This window comes from Centroberyx gerrardi, chromosome 1, assembly GCF_048128805.1.
Source record: "Centroberyx gerrardi isolate f3 chromosome 1, fCenGer3.hap1.cur.20231027, whole genome shotgun sequence".
In the NCBI taxonomy this organism is placed as follows: Eukaryota; Metazoa; Chordata; class Actinopteri; order Beryciformes; family Berycidae; genus Centroberyx; species Centroberyx gerrardi.
In genome coordinates, this window is record NC_135997.1 from 14583602 (window position 1) to 14600592 (window position 16991).

Below are 16991 nucleotides of genomic sequence, written 5' to 3' on the forward strand. Positions count from 1 at the left end.
CAATCAACACTTGTACTTGTAAGTGAAAAACTCTTATTAACACTGGAAAATTTGCTGTGTAGAGATTTATTGGATTGAAGACTTGACCAGCAATTGTTTTACTTGTTTCTCAACTTGTAGAACTTTCTAACTTTTCCCCTTCTAGGATATTCCTTGATAGGTAGCATGGAAGATTTAGCAATATATATTTAGCAATATATTTAGCAATATACTATGTTAGAAAAGAGGACTGATAGCCAAATAACTGGAACATATGAACAATAAATGTTATTTGCTTAAAATAGTGTAAAGCGTCCACAAGGAATCAACAAAGTGACATTGGGAATGGCAGATGGATAACATCAGATGTAGAGAATAGTTGTAAACAAAGCTGCAGTAGAGGATACACACAGAAGGACATGTGTTTGGGTCTCTTGGGTTGTGTTGCAAGAAAACCCCATGTCTCTTACTAGAAAGTTATTTAGGGAAGACCAGCGATTTCCTTCATAGGGAAATTTTTGATGGCTGTCAGTGACACAATTTGATAATTCACTAAGCAGAAGAAACAGCAGCAGACGTCGCCTCATTAGTTGTGTAGGCGGGACATCTGACTTCGCTGCTTGTTTGGGTAAAACACAAACTGTTTCCATCGTGGTGTGTTCGTCACTACACTTAACGACTTTTCAAACCCCCCTGGTGACTTTACTGTTTTTCTAACACATCTAGTGGCAACTCTAGCCACTTTCTCAGACCATGGGGAAAATGTTAAAATAGTTTAATCCCATAGCATTTGGCAACCTGTCTGCAGGTCCTGAAAAAGTCTTAAAATATCTTGAATTTGATTACCAAAAATGCAAGGCTTCAAAAGCTCTTGAATACTGTTAACTGCAGCCTTTAAGTCTTAAATTCAGTTTTAGAAGTTTTAAAAATGTTGTGGCTTCTTGGTGTGCTGTTTTACTGGTGACAAGTCAGTCCAGTCACTAAGATGTGTTCTCTGATAGGACAGCAATTTTAATTTCAGTGGCAAAATTGGTCTTATATTTAATTCTCACTGGCATTTTACTCGATGAAAATTGCAGACACCTTGAAATTGGTACAGCAAACGCCACCCGTATGCAATGATGTCATCTGGCCCTCACACAATGTCATCTAGCCTTCACAACAGGAGCGCGGCCAAAGACCCATTTTAAGCCAGGAAAATCCCTGGGAGATGAGGGCAAGAACGGAAGCTGCAGATCATTCCACATAGAAAATGTTGTTATCATTGATACTGTATATGGCCCCAAACAATGCAATGATCTGTCTGATCTGTTACAAAATTGTCCCTTCACATTCTTATAGTTCTTATAATTCCTCCCAAATATCAGACCCAAAAACATGATTTGCTCTATTACCCCATCCACCATTTTATTTTTTGTCACCATTGGCAGGCCTATATGTGTGAGAACTACAGCCTGTGTGTTTGATCTTTTTGGCTTTTTGAGCAAGCTGATTTATGTTAATGTTGTCTTTTCAACCTTTTATCTATCTGGCCAAGTGAAACATGTGTTATTAGACAAAGGATATGAGCAGGCAATTGATGGTTTAATTTCTTTTCAGTAAAGCAAGGAATTTGGGATTGTATGGCCATCATAATTTCAGGCTAATTATCAGTGCCAATTATCACTATATGATAAAATGATAACTAAAAACATTGAAAAACAAAGCTAGTGAATGAAATTAATCTGAAATATAATTCTAGATTTTTATTACCATACAAGACCTTTGCAGTTCTTAAAAACACTGAACTCGCATAGTTCATGAGGAGATAGCTGACTGTGCAACCTGCACACCACTGATCCCTCGCATCAACCATTGATCAATAGTTATTTTTGCAGAGGGTTTTTAAATAAGATTATTTAGACCGCACTTATTTGATTTTTTTTGTTTTTTTTAAGATGAGAGAGGATGCAGTCACCTATTTTCAGATGGAATATAAAGCAATATTACAATTCAGATAAAACAAAAAAAAATATTGTGCATAAAAAGTAATTTTATTACTTTTGGAATGAGTAATGAGTATGTAATCTGTTACTTTTTTCAGTTGCAAGCCAAGTACTGGTTTTAAATGATATTATAAGTCATCTTGAATAGTTTTTTTACGTAATTTCACACCAGCTAATTCCATTGGCTTTGGGTTGGTTAGTTGACTATATCAGCCTTTCATTTAAAACACAGATTTTTGTTATTAATTTCACATAAGTGCAACTGAAGTTTCTTTATTTCTACTTTGGCATTCATTGGCATTTCATTTTCTTCCTGGTTTCCTGTGGCGGTCTACCATTAAACTGTATCAGAGACGCTTGTTTTTGAGGCGTACCATAAATAATTGAAGGAAGATGCTTGACTGCCCTCAATGCCGCCTGCACTGTGTTAAGTACGTTCTATTTCATTTGACTTCTGTTTACTTCAATAATGTGTTTCGTGTGATGCTGAATTATATATTACAATTTTGCCATGTCTCACACCGCGTCTAATCTGAACCACTGCTAGAGGAATGTTCAGCATAGGATACAAGTTGTGACCTTGGGGAATGTACTGCGCACTATAGGCCCTCAAAACATTACAAATACCTCAGCACTCATAAATGTGTGTGGGTGTGTGTGTGAGTGAGTGGGTGTGTGTGTGCTCACATGTGTATAATGTTCCCCCAGTTCTTCTGAACATCAGAATGGTTTGGTGCACTGAATGCCCTAAATCAAAGTGACTGTAACTCAGGGAGGGCTGCAACATACGGATGATGAAATATAGCAAATAATAGCATTTGCCTGAGGGTGTTTGGTGAGAAGTCAGTGGATGGCTACATGCTTTCATCTCCACCCACTAGCAATAGATTCCCTTCAAGAGAATTATTTTCAGCATTGTTGCGGAATATTCCACATCCTATAAATTAGCGCACACGGATCGTGGACTTTAACTCTGTGAACTGGCTCCTTGTAAAGCCCGTTTAAGATCAAGAAGGTATTCGTTAGATTTAACTGTCTGTAGATGGACTCCTAAATAACCCCGGGAACACACTGAGTGGTGTGTGTTAATGTGGTGGCAGTGTGGGGGTGTTGAAGGCGGGCGGAAGCAGATGTGTGTGAGAGAGGGTCAGAGCCGTGGCACTATCACAGTGTGCCTTTGTCCGGCTGTAGAGAGTGTTGAATTAAAGACCGTTAACACTACTCTGCACAGTCATATGCTAATGCCCTTTACTCTGAGAGAATAAATAAATTATGGTCCAGAAAACACATCTGAGTCCCTGCTTTACATGCCTCAAGCAGCACACACAGTGTGCAGGAAAGAGACAGAGAGCGACAGAGAGAGATGGAGAGTGAGAGAGTGACATAGAGAGAGAGAGAGAGAGAGGGAGAGAGAGAGAGAGAGAGAGAGAGAGAGAGAGAGAGAGACTATGTGTATGCTTGCATTAGAGAGAGAGGGGGTGGCACTGTACAGAAATAGCACAGAAGGAGCATCAAAGAAGCAAGACAAAGGGGATTCTCCATTACCTGTTTCCTCTTCCTTAAAGGCTTTGCACTCGATGCTGCTCATAGGTGATGCTGCAAGAGAGATAGCGGCAGATAGATTGGCCAAGGAGGCAGGGAGCGAGATTTAGACAGAGCAGAGAGGAAGAAGTGGGGGGGAGGAGGAGACTTAAAGGGGCGAGAGACGGAGGGAGATTTAGATAGAGCGCACAGTGAGAGTGAGAGCGAGGGAAGATAGCGCAGAACAGGAGCAGAGGCGGCGGATGGGAGAAGGGGAGAGGGATTGACTGGAAGCGGGGCACATGGGAGAGGGGAAAAGCGAGAAAAAGGACAGGGCTATTTCATGTGCTCGGCGTGCATGAGTGAGGAGTGCGGCTGTCTGTCTGGATCATTAGTCATCTGCAGCCCCGGAGCTGGGCGGGCTGCTCTGCTGAGCTCCAGAGGACGTACTGAGGAACACAGGGAGGCTGGGGAATATAAGGAGAGGGCTGTGTGCAGAGGATGAACAGGCTATGTGGGCTCTGTCGCTGTGATCGCTGTCACCAGACCCCCGTCGCCGTGCACGCTGGTGCTGTCGCAGGCCGTTAGCCTTGGTCTTTGGCAGCAGCAGTCAGCTTGATTGATACAGTATGAGCTCCAAGCACTCCTCCGACTGGATCCCCTACAGGTACTGTACCACATTCCTGAGAGCGCAGGAGAGGGCAAACTGTGCATCTTTTGAGGCAGTGTGTGTTTGTGGGATGTTTTTTTTGCGTGTGTGTGTGTGTGTGTGTGTGTGGGTGTATGGATGTGTGTGTCTGATTAGATAGATAGATAGATAGATAGATAGATAGATAGATAGATAGATATAGACAGAGAGAGAGAGAGAGAGAGAGAGAGAGAGAGAGAGAGAGAGAGAAAGAAAGAGAGAGATTTGATAGAGCTATTCAGTGGATTGACTGACAATGTTGAATTGCCAGAGTAAAATCAGAATGGAATGATAGGCATTGGATATTTTATTTAATGCTACAATATGCTAACAATGATGTTGTCACTGTTGTTGAATGGTTTAGTAAAAAATATATCTTGTAGACTGTTTTTTTTTTCAAAGGAAGACCACAGTAAATGGAAAAAAATTGAAATACTGCAAAAGTGAGAAATCTAGAAATTCAGCCGCAAGAACTGAGAAGGTCTCAATCAAGTTCACAGGCAGGAAAGATTCTGTAGCCTCGCAGTGTTAAATTCCTCATTGGTGAAACTGACTATAATTTCATTCAGTAATAATATTGTTTTATTGTAATATCATTTTAAATTGAGGGCTCCTCATGTACGACGAGATGTAAATAAATATATATTTTCACTTTGATAGCGATGTCTTCATAGTCACTGTGGGAAGTCCCTGCCCTTGTGTGTGAATGTGTGTGTGCGTGCGTGTCTGCCTGCGCGTGTGCATATGTGATCTTCATCTGTTCCATTATACTGGCAGTGCAGTCCTGAAATGTACAGCTGTTGACTAGTGTTTTCTTTTAAATACCACAAATGTCAGTACTGACAAGCTTTTAGCCTCTTGTGGTAAAATTAAAACCTGTGTATGCTCTCATCGTTTCAAGTGCAACACTACCGCTGCTGCCTGTTTCCTCTAACTGAAAACCCATTGCCATGGTTTCACCGCTTCCTTTGATACCATTGGCTCATGGTTGCTATAAGTTACAGAGCTGGCTGTCCATGGATTTCAGAAAGAGACTGCATCAGGATGACAGTAGAAAGCGACCTGGATGGCATTACGTGTGTCATTTTTTGACCTCTCTAGAAAATTGATCAGCTTTAACAAAATTGATTGCACAAAAGAATCAGGTTGATAGAAAATATTTTTAATTTTGTTGACATCATTAACATGAGCTTTAAGCAAAGTATCACGTTATGTAAATTATTTGATGAAGAATGAATTGCATGAATTGGTCATTTTATAATTTTGATTTTCTCATCTCTACAGCTCAAGGTGAAATACCTTACTTTTCCGTTGTGCAACATGCATCAAAAGCTGAAATTGAAAGGTGGACAGCAAAAAACAGAAAATTGTATAAACATGACCCGAGTCACTGTCAATATCCAAAATTATCCCCTGAAGTGTGCTATTTGAGTATCACTGAGAGGGTGGGGGCAGAGGGATGGGTGGTTTCTCAGAGCAATGAACGTTTTTTCCCATGAAGCTGCCATGAAAAATGCATGGGCCTCTGTGCAGAGTTGGGAGAGACAGCTGCACTGTAGCTCTCTCAGCTCATTAGGGATACATGCGCATTCACCGAAATTACAAACTCTAACAAAATAGTTCATGCACACATAACAAAACAGTGTTTTCAGTATTTCAGTCGTGCTTCTCTCTAGACTAGCACAAATATCTATCTCTTTTCTTTTCTCTGAAATGGGAACGCAGGAAGGAGGGCATAAATTGTGCTTGGCAAAAGAAATGCTGAAATTTGTATATACAAAAACATTCACATTACTTTTTCAGAAATTGATATCTGAGAATGGCTAATGTGAATAGTTGACAACCACATGATCTGTGTTAGTTTTCCCCTGTTGACACATTGGACCAGCACCTGCTCTATTATTTCTGTTCCTCTGGTAGCCGAAGTTCAGTTAGGGTGCATGCAATGCTTATCAGTTTAATTTTCTAATTTAAAATCAAATTTCAATGTTCCCTGGATAAGTGGACTGATGTGACGTGTCAGTTTTTTTGATCCACGGTGCAAGTTAAATAATTCTGCACCATGCAAATAAAAATTGAACATGCTGGTGTGTGCTTATATCATAAATTGGATAGTCCTCCACAGTTGCCTGGTGCTGCCACAGAATACATGCAGCCAATGACTGTCACACATGTAAGACCCGAAGTGATGCAGTTGAAAGGTTGGGAAGTGGGATGAGGGGCCCCACAAGAAGTAACTCCCACAAGAAGTAGCTCTCACAGCAACTCAGGCAGGCTGATTAAACGAAAAAAAGCAACTTTGTGTGTGTTTGAGACCCAATTATTTTCATTGTTTCAAATGAGAAAAAAAAATTAGAACTGAAAAACAAGTCTAAAGTCTCAATTCTGTATTCATCTGAGGGACAAATTGCACTCCATTTTCCATTTTCTTGTTTTCTGAAAAGAGAATACCAAAATCAGTCCTGCGTTTAAGAACATCAGAATGCAAACAGTGCTCTGTTGCTAACTTTACATGATGCATACTGTAAATCACAAAAAATTGACTAAACCTCACTTTGTGTATCGCTCTCATTATGTTAAAAATACGAATGAACTAAATATTATTCCTCTTAAACCTAAATATGGGCCTACAGCCACCTGGAGGGTTGCTGAGTACCAGGCATCAGAGACTGTGCATTCAAACCTAATCTGATCCAAAGGCAAATAAAGGGTTACATGATTTACATTTTCAAAGTGTTACCCTGGATTTCTCAACTGGGTTGAATTTTCAATTGAGAGTTCTGACAAAAAAGTTTTGCTGTATTAATTAACAGGTTTTGGCACAGTGCCTGTATCAGGGTTGTTTCCTCTTTCCCAGTGTCACCTGTCCATTCCCTGCACCTTGTTGGTGGGTGACGTTGTGCCTTTAATTTTTAATTGTACTGGGTTACTGTAAGTCAGGAGTTTATGGGGCCATTTAATTTGGAATAAGGGAAAAGTAGTGCTTTTATTGGATTATAAGGCTGCATACAAAAATCGAGTCATTGGTGTGGTGGAGAGAGTCTCTCCACAATAATGAGGTGGTTGACCTCCACTGGAACAGCTCTGTTTGTGTCATTATCTGCCTGTCTGATGCCTATTCACACACTTGATTACTCTGATTGCAGACATGGAGTGCTTTGTTTGTATGTTTGACAGAGAGTGGGAGGTAAATGCATTTTTATTATGTCTCTGTACGCCTCTGTGGTCAAACTAGAATTGGTTAGGCAGAGCTTGTGAGCTACAGTCATTTAAGAATAGATACAATTTCCATTGACTAATATTCTATAGCTGTAGGATCGAGGATGCAGAGTTGTGACGCAGGTCTGAAGAGTATAAAGGCGTTCATGTATCTCAAGAGACCGCATGGTAGCTTTGTTTAGCAGGCACCAGTATGACATAACCACAAATGGAAAGATTAGCAGCAGTTGCCATTAAGCAAGCAAAGAGATGGCAAATTGAAAAATTGGCAAAAGAATGAAATATTATAGCTCAAATTCAGGACGGAAAATGCATTCTACATTCGATTATTTTGCCGCAATCAAGTGTAGGGCTGCAATGACTAGTCATCATAATAAACAAAATCGATTCTGCAAATGTGTCGACGTGGATTTTTATCATCGACTTCGGTTATTTATACATTTTCAGGCTGTATGCATGCAAGATATGACATCCTTAAGGGAAACAACAGCCATTTAAAAAATATTAATATTATTCAGATGGTGCATAATAGAAAAGGCACTTCCACCTGCCCATGCTTGCACATTCATCGAGAACATGCAGTGAAACCATTAGGTGTCCACGTCATCACGGTATAAAGCAATAGCCTTCCAATGAGAGAATGAATGGAGTTTAGAAATGCAACGAAATTTGCAATGTAATAAATGTTCAGTCTCAATCTTGAGTCTCTTTTATGTGGACAATAAACACTTATGACACAGGAAAACAATTAGGTACCTTTTCGAGTTGTTTTGTTAATTTTTAAGTGCTGGAAAAAGATCATCTTTTTCTCTTTCGTCACACATCAACAGAATGTGTCTCTCTCCCCTCCCAGCGCTGTTCTCTCCAATATAAACCTCCCTTCACCCCAGTTCATCTTTTGTTCTTTTCTCTACTCTTGTGGCTCTGTCTTGACCTCCTGTTCTTCTGAGGAAAACTCTCATTGGCTTCTAATTAGGAGCATTTAGGTTTCACAATGGTCTCAGTGATACCGAGCCGCACAGGCTGAGGGAACAATCAGTGAATTTGTCACCACTGATTAAACACTCTGGCAGTGAGAAGGAAGAAATGGATGCAAAGTGGAAATAGAAAACACAACATCGTAACCATTGCTTTAATCACTGCTGCTACACAGAAATCCTTTTTAATGACAATGATTAGTCCACTTGCCTTATGGTATTTGTTATTTATTCAGACAGTTGGAAAGCAGAGCAGGAGACGGAGTAGGAGAGACAGAAAAGCTCTGGCAGGATTCAGTCTTAGGCCAGCAGGGGCGTGTGTAGGTCCAGAGGAGGCGGACTTAAACACTACGGTCAGGCGATAATGTACAATCAATTATCAATCAATTGTCAATCAATCGTCAGTATGCACTACCAGTCAAACGTTTGGACACACCTGATTGAGTGTACTGTGTTTTTCATTATCTTAAAGTCGAGATGAAACGGCATTTCGAGAGTATCTAACTTCCGTATCGTGATGTATTTCTGGGTGAAACAGGAAAGACAGGCGGGACATAACGTTGGGAGGAATTTGATTTGAACGTTGAAAAGTGGGCGTGTCATAACACCCGAAGACACACCGAAGTACCACGCTGTTGCTAGCTAGCTAACTAATGAATCTTAGCTCTGTGTGCTAAAAGTTGAAGATTGATTGATGGGTGGATGTCATGATATTATTGGTTGAAATTGGTTGAGTCCTGCTTACGTAAGCACACGGCATATTTTGTTTTACAGGAAGAAAACATGATTGAATTTTGATATAAGAATACAAAGAAATTGATTTTTTGTATTTTTTTTGGCATATATTGTTAAATAGGTGCACAATATGACCGGGGATGTGATCTAAAAGGGTTAAAAAGGCATTTTTCATTTAATCTCGACTTTAAAGCCATTTTGATCTAAAGGCTTATGCTTAAATGGTTGAAATTTGTTTCTTAGACAAATATAAATAGTGAAATTGATCCTATGTATGAATTTCTTTCCAAAGCCTTTGCCTTTCCATCACGGCAAAGGGCGGCTACTTTAAAGAATCTAAAATATAAGATTTGATTTGTTTAACACTTTTTTGGTCACTGCATAATTCCATTTGTGTTATTTCATAGTTTTGATGCCTTTACTATTATTGTAGAATGTGGAAAATAGCAAAAATTAAGAAAAATGTGCTGTGTCCAAACTTTTGATGGGTAGTGTATATCGCTGATCCCCGATGTAAACGTAAAATTAATGTAGTGTGAACAACTACGCATCAGGCACCTCCAGATTCTTTGTGATTGCTAATTTGAAAGCAGCACAAGTCTACTCTGGAGCAAAATTTTGTGTTCAGGGGTGTAAACAGAGGTTTTTGAGGGGAAACGGATTGTGATTCCTTCGGTTTCCATCAGGAAAGTCAGAACAGGCAAAAAAACAAAGAGGCCTGGATGAAAAAAACAGCGAGAAGAAGACACGGAGCACTAAAGTGCTGCTGCCGGACTGATAAGCTTGCTAAGAGGCTGATTCATGTTGGAATCGGGCAAGACAGGCATCTATCAAATAATAACTGTGTTTGTGGAAGACACTTTCTCACAAGTAAGTAGATAATTGGATTTTCTTTTTGACTTATGCTGGTTTCAAATGGAGGTCAAAAAGAACCCAGAAGTGCCTGATGTGCAGTTGTTTACACTACGTGAATTTTACATCCATGTGAGTTGAATTTGAACATAGTTTTTAAATGCATAAGGAGGGGTCATTTTTGCATTTTAAATTCTGCTATAGTATAAGTCGTCCAGCCAAGAAAAAAACTGATGAACAAGTATCAGGTGACAGTGCATTCCCATTAGGAAGCAGTAGCACAAAACACTAAAATGGGACAAAACCAGCACAGGAAGGCTCTGGGAAATGGCAGCTGTGTTTAGGCTAACTTTCCTGCTGCCTATAAATATATTTGAAATCAACTTGAGCATATTTTCATGCCCCTGTGTGTGCTTCCCCCATTTAAATGTCAGCGTTTTCCGCAGAAAATGTGTTAGTTAATTAAAGGGCAATTCCAGTGTGAATTGAGGTTTTTGCTCATTTATTAGGTTCTCCATCCTTTTAACATTAATTAATGATTTTACATGCATGCACCACAATTAAAGATATTTTTAAATCAGTTTTGCCGTACCTCTTGCGCTCATTTACTTCCAAACAGCGTAGAAAACAACTCCCAATACTTCTAATTTGGTTGGTAAAGGTAATCCATCACTGTGAATGAGAATGAGAATCCAGTAATAGTGTTTTGCAAAGTTGCATCAGAACGATAATGTCAGGCTATAAACTTTTACATTTTTAAAGAAGTTTCTTATTAATGTGTGCATTCATTCAGGTGCCCCGCAAGTTGAGTTGAGACGAGACAGAAGTGGGTCTCTTGCTGCCAGTTTCTGGTTGTAAACAAGAAGAGGCGAGATACTGCTTCCGGGTCACTTTCCGCGTTTCCGTCAACCAACAGACAACAGAAATTAAAGCTAGATTTTACATGATTATGGCTTAAAATCACTGCCCTCTTCTTTATTGGGAGTAGGATAATAATAGATTTGTAATATTTAGACAGGATTTGTTTCAAAATATTTACATTGAAAAACAACAAAGACAAAGGAGAAATCATTTGCAGTGGCAAATAATATGAAGTTGCTAACAGACTTACTTGCCAATGGAGCTAAATGCCAGCGATTTTGGCAGGGTATGCTGATATTGTGGCTTTAACGTGGACAATAATGGCTGTAGGAAAAAACTACAATTACACTGGTATTATCCTTTAAGTTCTAATAATTAACTTAATTCACACAATCTGATGCTCCCCAAATAAAATACTCCTCATTGGTTGCAATATCGTTTTGGGCAAAGAGATTAAAACCTGTGTTCAACTTGCCTAGGGCTTTAGGTTCCTAAATTGATTAGGAAGGCTAGCTCCACCATCGGCCCCTGGACTCACTGGAGGACACAATGAGGGCCAGGACTGAGTGGAAAACCAGGGCCATCATCAATAACCCCCAGCACCCTCTCCACTAAACAATTATGGACAGCAAAAAACAGAAAATTGTATAAACACGACCCGAGTCACCGTCAATATCCAAAATTATCCCCTGAAGTGTGCTATTTGAGTATCACTGAGAGGGTGGGGGCAGAGGGATGGGTGGTTGAACTGTCGTATTCTTTTTAAATCTTACTGTTACTGTGTGTGTGTTACATGTTTGAGTGTCTCTGAGCTTGGCGGACAAGTCAATTTCCCTCTAGGATTAATAAAGTGCATCTCATCTCATCTCATCTCATCTTTTGTCAAGGTGGCCTGCCTTGACTTTAAAACGCTGTGGGAAACCTTGAGTGCCTTGCTCTAGTCTACATTTTAAATTACCAAAGATGAAGGTAATTTCAACTGGTTTTTACCAGTTGAAATTACCTTCATCTTTGGTAATTTAAAATGTCGGCAAGGAATAGCTACAAGTAATGGACTCAGCCCCGATGTATTCGTCCAATCACACAAACCTATTAACCACTCAACTACATTTAGGCATGCTATACTTTTTTAACTTCAAGATGTAGTGTAATGACTTTAATTCAGTCAGGAATCTATCAGTTGCCTTTCTCCCTCTCTCTTTTACACTGTTCCTGGCATCCGACACACTTCTCCTCCCTGAACGCCAAGTAAGGCTAATTATCAAAATAGCAGACATATCTCATATCACGCTTTATGTTCTTCACAACGCTCACGATGTGTGTTGATTATAGATGTAGACTATTATGATAGCTTAGCTTCTGATCCTAGTTCCGTGTGCTTAGATGATGTTCGCCCCTTTATGTTAATTGTATGTAATGTATGTATATGTGTATTAATGTAATTATTATTATTGACACAGCAAACTAGCTACAGCGATGCTAACTTAGCACTGTGTAGTCAGTTATTATCATATTTGTTTGTTTACAGATCAGATAATCAGATAAAGGAAGTTAAGACCAGGGCCCCGTTGCTCATATGCAGCTTGATTAATCCTGGCTAATATGATGCCAGACGGTTCAAATTGTCTTGCTAATCCTCATCTGCCTAACTCAGTTCCTCGAACGCAGCTGAGGCTTCATTGTCAAACTTGGATGTAGTTCTTGGGTAACTGCATGCTCCCATTTTGATATAAAGGGAACATGAGTAGAGATTTGAAACCATGATTAACAATCATGCAATCATCTTTTATGAGATCGTGTTGCACGGCCCCATGGCAGAGACAGCACCTTTTTAACTGCGGCTGAGCAAATGTTAATAACTGAAGGCTATGAGGAACATATCTAAAAATATCTCTTAACTATGAAATGCAACACTGCCAAACCAGTGAGTAATCATGGCAGACATTGCAGAAAAATTAAATGCGTAAGTAGGCTATTTATAATTGCATCTAAGCCCATATTGCATCATTATAGTTGAGAGTGGTGCTGTAAAGGCTTGGTCTGTCACAAAATCTGCTGTAACCCCATGACAGTTTGCCCATTCATTGTGAAACTTGGTACATAGTGTTAGAGGTGGCAGAGGTGAGGATCCATGTCTGCATATTTTAGAATCGCCATAAATCTGAAACACATAAATGCTGGACTACACATCTGTTTTTCTGGATAATCAAATTCCATTGGCACACGCAGGGTCAGAAATTAGTGGCCAATCAAAAACGGCTTGTAATTTGAGGTTGAGTGGTCCTTGGCATACTGCAATGTTGCTGTCCTCCTTTTGCTTGATTGTGGTTGATGTGGCTCTTCAAAAAAAAATAAAAAAAATAAAAGAACATCCTATGACTGTATGAGTACCGTATTTGACAATAATAATAATAATAATTATGATAATAGCCTGCTTGCCTGGTCCTAAATAGAGCGGAAAACCAGGATTTATTCACCTACAATTGACTGCAGAAGCCAAAGGTTTCTTTCTTGCACCAACTTCACCTTCATCAGGTGCATCCCTCTCTCCACTCTCATGCTGGCCACACCCATACAGGGACAGTAGAGAGAGAGACACTTGAGTGACAGTGGTACAAATAAAAACGTAACACATCGCATTGCAAAAGATAAAAAATGAATATGTTTTACACAAGTAATACTGATGGTGTTAACATGGTGTTTGATATGCTTGTACTGCAGCAAATGTAAGTGTTCTCTTTCCTGAGTAAATTGTGCACATGCTCTAAAAACCTTCCACCTCTTTAGTAAATAAGAAAATATACACACATGCTTTTAAATTGTGAGAATATGTTAATTAATTATTTTACTTGAAGTATGAGATTCACACACACAAATTAGCCGAAATGAGGGCAATGAGGGAATATCTCATGCTCACAAAAGCATTTTGAGTGAATTAGGTCTCCATGTGAAAAAAACAGCAGACATTTTTTTTTCCCCTTCCAGCATGGTGGGCAGCATCTCATGCTTTTCTAAAGAGCAGCTCTACCTCTTCAGAGGCACTGCATTGTGTCTTTCTGTATAGTCCACAACAAGCTCCGCTACAATATAGATACTGTAAATGTCTATAGCTTAATGTTGGAATTTCACATAGTATTGCTACTTTATGAAATTGCAAGTGAACGGTGAAGGAAAATGGCATCTTGCCTTGAGTGCAAAAGTCAAAGATAAATGAAGAGCATATCTCAGTGTTTTCACCTCCTTCTTCCCTTTGTCACTCCCCTCTTCCTTGTCTCCCTCTCTTTGCAGCACTTTAGATGATGAGGGCACCAACCTCCGACAGCAGAAACTGGACAGACAGGTAAGCCTCTGCACTTCTTCCCACAGCTCTGCTAATAGAGTAACACCCAGCCAATTATAACAGGGCAGTTTCATCCTGACACAAGCCTCCTCTGCTTCATCATGGGACCTCTGATGTTCAGCTAGGACTTACTCTTTTATCTCTCTGTGGTAGTCTGAGATTGGTATGTAAGGCAGAGTGGCTACAAGCAACAGTAGAGTGATTCACATTCTTGTGTTATGGTTAAGCACAGAAAATACAGACCCAAGCAATCTTAACCAGTCTTGAGTGGTCTTTAGTCACCAGATTCATCATTACCCTCTTTTCACTGACCGAAATCTCATTGTGTGTAATTTGATCAAATTAAATGTTCCCCTGCTTATTACATTCCCTGAAAGGTGCAGGAGAGGCACATTTTTGTAAATGATTATTTATTAAATAATCTGAGGCTAATCACAATGAATTAAAGGAAGAGAATGAGGATTAGATCTTAAATGTAGACAAATGTGTGTAGACTTTCCAAGAAATAACAATGACTCTTCCCCAGTTACATTCATAACAAACACAATACTGGTTTAGATGTCAGCGTAGTAATCAATTTGAGATTTTAAACAGAGGTATACTCATGCAAAGTAACACAATAAATCAGAGTTGTATACTGCAGATTCATATTAATCTTATCCTATTTCCTTCATATTAGAAATGAAGTCTCGGGTGCAGAGATTTTATACTGTAGGAGGAACAAACAAAACTTTTGCACACCTGAATGTTTCAAAGACAGGTGCGTAGGAGAGGACTAAATTTGGCAATTGAAAGGAAAAACCTCCTGCACACTGTCCACTTCTTAAGATAACAGTTGTTCCTAATAAAATTGATTTAATTGCATGTGAAGTGGACAGTGTGCAGGAGCGTTTTCCTTTCAGATACTGTAGAAGGACACTTGTAGCCTCACAGCAAATTGTGAACCATTACACATCACTGAAGGACCTTGCTCTTAATTTCTTTACTATGACATGCTGGCACCATATGCTGATGTTGGCTCAGCTAGTGTTGATAAATGCAACAAAGATAGGAGAAGGAGGAATAGTGAGAGGAAACTAATAGGACTACCATAAACAAGCTTTCAGGTCTGTTTCATGAGTATTATAGTATTGTTATAGTATTTTTAGAGGACCATAAAAATTCTAGCATCTGAGTATAGCAGCTCACATTTAACACCACATGAATCACAAATATCAATCTTGCTTGACATCGCTGACATCAAGCCCCTGGATGGCTAAGTAACTGTCAGGAGAGTTTACTTGGAGGAAGTGTAGTTGGAGGATTAGACTGTTTTGTGTTGTATGGTCATTACTGGGTGTGAATGATTGGCTACTATAACTGCTACGGTTTATGGTTTGTTTTTTTTGTTTTTGTTTGTTTTTACCTTGAACTCTAGTTCTGGAGCCCTGCTAAGGGCTAGCATGGTTTATCATCTCCAGTTATTTTTTGCTGAAGATGGCAAATTTGTAATATAATGAAATAAATTGGTCTTATGAAGAAATTTTTATAAAATGCACCACTGCAGAAAGAACCATGGTTTACCTCACTGTGACCCTTGCTGAACAAAGCATTATTTTATCAAAATAGTTTTATCCAATAAATAATTTACTATCCAGATAATACATAGTGTATGTGCAATGATGCTGCACCTCTAAACCTTTTCCACAGTCTCCATCTCTTGGTACCTAGTCTGAGAATGTGCCTGAAGGTGATTTATTGAAAGGGATTTGGCAAGGAAGGACAGGAGAGGATCCTTCAATCAAACTGAAGATTGGTGACTTCACACTCTGCTCAGCGATGCTCCTGTTGTCCTTGTTTGTTGACAACAACAGCACTATAACAGGAAAAACAAGTGTGTCTGAATTGTAGCTGACGCCAGTTCTTTTCAAGGTTTATGAAAACTGCAGTTTCTGATATCCTGCATTGTACAGTAGAAACACCGCCTATTTGGCTGAGCTGAATAATGTTTATCTGTTGAATTTTATAATTAAACCCATCATGCTCTGTGGTTAGACCTGCGCCAAATGCTCTTTCCATAATTAATCAGTAGGGTGACCTTCCAGGTGGCCTGTTTCGAATGAAAGTGGCCTCCGCTGAATGAGCCAATCACCACTCACTGGTTACGTTTACTTGCACAGAGAATTACCTTCTGAACCCGGTGACTCAAGCAGCCTGGTTTTGGGTCGACGCATGTAAACGTCATAACTCTGTTAGAATAACTTGGATAAGCTCATACTCTGATTATGGGAAACCCAGTTAAGATGTCTGGATTACTCCATATCCTACTCGATATTAAACAGGTTACTGTGGCATGTAAACATCTTACTCCTTTCACTGCTGGTTTTCAACGTCTGCACAAACTCAGACTCGCACAGGGCTATGGCTACATTTAACGTCAACAAAAAACACACATCACAGATGTCTCTTGGGATGGTCATTTCTTTCCCATGGATTATAACTACTATTGCTCTGCCAAAGAGAAACAGGGATACTCACTCACAAGGTATCAAGTTATGTTTATACCTGTTATCAGCTTAACCCAAATAAGGCCTTAACCAGAACATGACCAACAACCAGGCTACTCTGTGCATGTAAATGTTGCCATTGTTGTGGCCATGCCTGTCTTGGCAGAGATGTGAGTTTAAGGTAGACAGAGGTCTGAAGCACTGCACTCACTGGATTCTCCGCTAGTAGGGATTCAGTCAATATTTGATGAGCTCTGGTGCTGGGAATTCCCTCTGTTTTGAAGACTTGTGTATCATAGGTGACAGCTAGCCCAGATGAGAGGGCTATATCCAGCCTCAGGTCAAAAG

General features: G+C 39.6%; 1 protein-coding gene across 1 annotated transcript in view; it reads left to right on the plus strand.

The window, feature by feature from the left end:
• The window catches only part of tub (TUB bipartite transcription factor), a 58635-nt gene that overhangs the window by 25483 nt on the left and 16161 nt on the right, over positions 1–16991 (plus strand). Inside the window, exon 2 of the mRNA XM_071905066.1 lies at positions 14106–14157. Coding sequence (XP_071761167.1) covers positions 14106–14157 — 52 coding nt within the window. The remainder of the gene's footprint in view (positions 1–14105; positions 14158–16991) is intronic.